This window comes from Cariama cristata, unplaced genomic scaffold, assembly GCF_000690535.1.
Source record: "Cariama cristata isolate BGI_N322 unplaced genomic scaffold, ASM69053v1 scaffold8717, whole genome shotgun sequence".
In the NCBI taxonomy this organism is placed as follows: Eukaryota; Metazoa; Chordata; class Aves; order Cariamiformes; family Cariamidae; genus Cariama; species Cariama cristata.
Genome location: NW_009627063.1, coordinates 37,970 through 44,100, shown reverse-complemented (window position 1 = coordinate 44,100; position 6,131 = coordinate 37,970). Strand labels below are relative to the sequence as shown.

General features: G+C 35.6%; 1 protein-coding gene across 1 annotated transcript in view; it reads right to left on the bottom strand.

Annotated features, from left to right (window-relative positions):
• Positions 1–3,748: 3,748 nt before the first annotated feature.
• Positions 3,749–6,131, bottom strand: part of LOC104164850 (dihydropyrimidine dehydrogenase [NADP(+)]-like) — a gene marked incomplete at its 5' end in the record, with an annotated part of 31,242 nt that continues 28,859 nt past the window's right edge. The window contains 2 exons of the mRNA XM_009704303.1: positions 3,749–3,852; positions 5,945–6,034. Coding sequence (XP_009702605.1) covers positions 3,749–3,852; positions 5,945–6,034 — 194 coding nt within the window. The remainder of the gene's footprint in view (positions 3,853–5,944; positions 6,035–6,131) is intronic.

The following is a 6,131-nucleotide window of genomic DNA, read 5'->3' as shown; positions in this document are numbered from 1 at the left end:
CTGTGAGTCATGAGCTAAGGCTCTCCAGTAGGTAAACTATGAAGTCCTATACTTGACTGCACAGACTTGTGTAGACCTTCTTCCTTGGGACTTCATTTCACGCAGTTGCAGTTCAATGTGCAGTTTTGATTCCATTCTGTACTAAATAGCAAATGCACCTATCACTGGCTTTCTCATGGATTTTATTTTTTAAAAAAAAACCTTTTTAAATTTAATTCTAAGATTATTCAGGTTACTGTAAGGCAATTGTGAAATATTTTGATGTGCCTTTGTCCAAATCCTGCCACTGCTCTTCATCATTGTTGCTCTTCAAACTGTCCAAAGTATTCTCTCTGACTTCATGACTCATTTGATGACTTCATCCTCAGTATCTCTAATATCAAAGTCTCACAGCTTTTCTCAACTAAATGGATTTGAATATTTTGTTTTGTTACAATAAAATGTAACTCCAAGAGTTTTCTCTGGCTCTGCAGCCTGTATTATCTTTTACTGCATAAGGACACTGATGCCTGAAAGGCTACTGTTGTCAACATTTAAAATTCTGGGTGAAAGGCATCGTCTTTGCAAGATTCTGAAGACAGTGAAAACCCTTGTCTACAAGAGTCAATAAAACCAACCCAGAAACTAAGCTAGGTACATACTTGAGTATCTAGTTGATCATGTGTCCAACAACATCATTCTTTCCTGCACTACCTTCCAAGATACTATTTTTCTCCCCTGCTTGTTGTGTTTTATCTGGTCTTTAGGCTTTGGCTTCTTTACAGCAAAAACTGTATCATCTATGAAGTGTCAAAATATTTATGAAATTATAAAATAATATAAAACAACACCGAAAAACTTCAAAAAATAGAGTTGATGATCCTAAGAGTCTAAGGCTGTGCAATGCTTGTACTACAGTTCCATCTTTAACCAAGATGCATTGTATTTTACATGACTTGCCACATTACTGCTGAGCAAAACAGGTCTTCGCAAAGAGGCCTAAAAGCATAATATTAGGGAACATCTTAAATGCTAAGAAACAGAAAACAATTGTGAAAAACAACCAACCAACAGATCAATCCTGGATATGTTTTCAAATGACTCTGCCTTTAAACTTTCCCTTTGGAGGTGATAAGTGAAATAGCAAGTGAAGAGAAAAAGAAAACTCAGAAATACAAGGTAAAAAAAAATAGAGAAGCAAACAAATAAAAGTCTGTTCACAACCTGAAATGAGAACGATTTTGAATATGACATATTTCCTCCATAAATGCCTGTGCTGGCCATGGGCCTACGGGCCCCATATGCAGATTTCATGTCCTCCAAATTTAGTTTATGAATCAGGAGTACGATGCACAATTTTTTCCTATAGCACAAGCAAAATGAACATCTGTTCACTTTTTGCCACGTAGGTTTATATCTGTGTGGGTGGGTGTGAACAGAGCTCTTGATGTGTAATATTCTTCCCATCTGCACACCAGGTGGCACTGCATAGTTAATCAGAAGATAATAACAGGCATGAGGCGATTACTTACTTTTTGGGGAAGAGACAGTAAATCAATCTCACAGGTTTGTTTTTTTAAAAAACCAAGGTACATCAATGCTTGGACTTGTAATTTCTTTTTTTGGTATGTAATTTCATTCCACTCAATGGAATCATCTGATTAATATTATTGTTTGAATGCTATGTTAATTAACTATGAATGACTGCAATTATCACAAAGGTTCTTTCCACAAGAGATTTTTTTTTTCTTTTTTATGTACAGTTTTAACCCTTGCAAGCAGGATATACTATTTAGGGTACATCGAAGCAACAATCTGCTTAGATTTACTCTGTATGCTCATCTAACCCACCATTTTGCAGTATTTAATAGAACCTCTGAATACCCTAATACAATAAAAATTACTTTATAGCAATTCAGCTTCACAAGATGGAGGAATAAACAAGAAAGCTTCATTACTAGCTGCATTTCCCCTGTAATGAGAAGTTAACTAGAAAGTTAGTTAGTGCTGCAAGTTTAAGCCTACAGACACTAAATTTAAAAGTGTTCAAGCAATTTCAGGGAACAGGGGCTTAAGATTTTTTTTTTTTAATATTTTATCAAATAAAACAATCTTTGAAGACACATTTTTATCTGATCTTTATATAAAGAGAATGTAAATGGTATACAAAGCCCCTATGTTATGATAAAACTTTACAGAATAAGGATAGAGGTTTGTGTAAAAGTCTGCAGAAAATATGTTTATGGTGATAGCCTTTCTATATATTCATCTGAACATCACATGAGACGTCCTTAAATACTTTAAATATTTAGGTCATTTATCTTAATTCAACTAAATAGCTGTATTAAAAAAAATGTGTTTTTTCTCTTTCAAAAAGAATATACAATGCTTTGTGGAGTCTTAAAAGACAGAACCACAAAATCCTGTTTTCCAAAGAAAGTAGCTGAACTTCAAGAAGGATGAGTAATAAAAGTCTAGTATTTCTGCATTTGCTCTGATAGCCAAGCAAGACACATTCACATAAGACATTTTTTGTAAAAATCGTATGTATTCTACCCTGGAAATCAACCAAGAGACACAGTAACACAAAGCATTCTGACTACTCTGTTCTCCATAAGATACCCTTTGCTGCCTTACTTTGCTGTCTCTGAGGACCATGTGCTCTCTCCTCTAGACCCTCACCCCATCATTGATTTCTCCTTTCACTCTCAGCATGCCGATTCTCTACTGCCCTCAGTCTCTGTGGTGTTTACAGAAGGCAGCAACTGATGGAAGACTTTTTTTTTTTTAATAGCAAAATTTTCAAACTGATTTGTCAGCTAAGTCACAAATTCTTCGCAAACATTTTTTATCAAAAAGCGGAGCTGATTCTAGGTAGAGTAAGTTCAGTGTAATCTATCAAATCTGGAAATGAAAGTTTTTTTCTACGCATGGTTTTAGAGGTTAGTTTTAAAACTTTGAAAGTTCAATTGGGAGATTTAATTCTGTTTGTGTTCTGTTCTGTTAATTTAATGTTTGAGAATAACAAAATAAACCCAAAAGATTTGTAACTGGAAGATAAACAGAATTTTAAAATGAAAATTTTAAGGACTCTAATTCTACATCACTAATTCTTAACCGGCATTTTTAATTGCCCGTTGAAATCAGACTGAATAAGTTTAGAAATTGCGAACTAAATTACAATGAAAAGAGAACTAAAAAAACATAGTAGAGACTCACAGAATACATTTAACAAGTTGTTCCTCCCTTTGTTTGGCTGCTGCCTTTTAGTCCTGTGAAAAAATTCTCATGTGTGCTATTGTCTATGATTCCTTTTGATGTAAGAAACTGAGATTCATGGACTACCCTTTAAGACTTATGTTAGCGTAATCTGAAATCAGGTCTGCTGGAGAAAAACAGAAAAATGGTCTATCTCTTAGGTCCTTGTACGCAAAACATGTCTGCTGCCGTATGTTGCAAAATATACAACTCTTTAGAGAAGAAACTGAGAGGACACATGAGTAAACGATGGACAGGGAAGAGGCAATTCACATATTGATCCTCTAGAAATAAGGAGTACAGCATTAAGAACTAGTTGGATGAAACACAGTTCACATAATGCAAAACCCAGGAGACTGAAGGAATTACCAAAAGCAAAAAAGGTAACAGGGAATCCTGTGACTGAGATTTACCTACCATTTGCTCTGAGGTTCTGCTGTCAGAAGGCAGTGCTGGCTTCCAGTATGCCATTGCCCAGATTGATCTCTTTCATTACCGCTTACCCAGGTAACTATGAAAGCTTTTCCTTGGATCTAGTTTTTGCTAGTTCAACATACGCCTTTGTAACCCCAAATTCCACATCAGTCTCTACAACGTTACACACGCAGTCACAGCCTAATTGGGAAAGATAAGATGGTACAAAACAAAATAGTACAGAGGTAATCTGTGACTCAAACTGAGACCCCAGAAGTTGACAAATGTTAGTGACCTACTGGCTATTTTTTTGTTTTCATATCTAATACAAGGTGTTTTTCTGAGCTTTAAATAGTGACTTAAATGCACCAGACCTACTGGCTGGAGAGAGTCTTTCACCTTAAGATAAACCATCATAGTCTCAATGCCTCAGTAAGTAAAGACTTGAACCTAAGCATCTTTTTTTTACTATAATTTATTTTAGAGTAAGGCTGTTAACCTGTATCCTTTTGTGAACTTCTTAGGAACTCGTTACCCTTCAGGTCTGAAACAGAGCAAATATATTAACTAGAGCATGTTTTTTATACTTTCCAAACAGCTCTCACAAAAAGCCTTTGCTATTCATTTTTCTTCAACATGGTCACTTGCTAGAGGTGATCAAATCTCGGTCACCTATGCTTTACCTTCCATAGACCCAGCTGAGGAGTGTACTCTCCCTACCTCACGTGACATTCCCACAGAGCAATAGATTTTTCCTGATGCATAACTGTGTGGAAAATAGCTTTCAAAGTTCTCTCTGCCTCACCATCTGTCCTCAGGTAGCTGGCTATTTACAAGTGCTCTTCCATTTCATGAATCACGCATGGACTCTTGTACAATCCTGACTGACAAATTCTTGAGTTACATCTCATTTGTAAGACCAAAGGTGTGCTTTACAAAAATCACATTGCTATGAAAAACTCCTCTCACAGTATACTCCCTCATCCCATCAGGGACTTCATTTTCTTTTACACACCCATTCACTTTTTCTTTTTTCCACTACTAGAGAAAATTGAAAACTATGACGTTTATTTTCCATCAAGGTACAGATTCATTCAGAAGCAGTTTACAACCACATTAAAAAAAAAAACCCAACACTTCCATTTTCTGTAAGTAGTGTTCTCTAATTATTTTACTCCCATGATTCAGGGTAATGTTCAAATGTGACCTTTCATTTAATATGTTTGTTCAGTAGGCAAAGAACACAGAAAGAAATACAGTACAGACTCACTATGGAAAAACTGCTGTTGTTGAGAGTTTATAAATGCTCTATTGCATTAATATAGCTAACCCTAGAAATCTGTAACCCCTTCGTTTGTCCTCTATCTTTCACCACCAGTATGCAAGGGCATATTACTGTCCACTGTCTTACACAGTACTATAAGAGAGAGATGACAGGCAGACATGGGAGTACAGAGAGGGATCAACTTCATCATGAATGTAGAGTAGCTTCCAATAACAAAACTTTGTAGGAACACATAATCCTTCATTAGCATTTATACCCTCTGATTCCTAATACAATCAGTGAACACATGGTTTACAGGAGAATACTTCAGATACCTTCTCTTGTCCATTAAAATTCTGGCTATGTCCCTTTACCTAGCATCTGTATGGCACAACGTTGTCTATATATACTTCTAACCAAAAATATTTTATTTTAGGATAACTTTATTAAGGTCAGAAAATAAGCCCGCATATGTAAAAGAAACATTCCAACCCTATGTGTAGTGCTTTAATAGTCACTTTTGCTAACCTTTAACTGAACTGTTATTTTAAATTTCCAAGTCAGAAATGCAGGGGAATCATGTTGATATTCCAAAAATGACTGATAATTTTTTCCTAAATGCTAGACTCTCAAAAAACAAAGGTTTATTTATTAATTAATCCTTCATTGGTGAGAGTTCACAAAGCAGTTTGAAAGACACAGATGAAAACAACAGACAAGATAAGTTGGACCTTTGCCTTGTATACAGTTACATCAAAATATGACACAACAGAATTGTTATACATGGTCTCTAATAATGTGAGGATTTAGGATTATATAAATCACAACGCTCTGTACTACAATCGCATGACAGAATAGACCTGCAAAGCTTATTATACTGCATAACCAGATGGTAAACAACAGTTGTCGCTGTACTAAGAATTACATCTCTGTAATCAATAATAGGAAGGAGGAACAGTTGGACAACTTGTTTCCTATTATGTTCACTTAGGCAACGTCTAGATCAATAAAGAGCATTAAGCTTCATACCAACTGTAGACGATGCCTGCTCAACATGCCTATCATATGGTATCGATGGGTCCAGCTGTACTTCAAAATACTTGTAAATGGATAACAATTCTAATGTAACATTAAAAACAAGCAATGACTCAAATAGCAGGCATGTGCAGTACTTCTTTAGCATGAGAGAAGACAGATCTATGATGCCAGTTTTAGC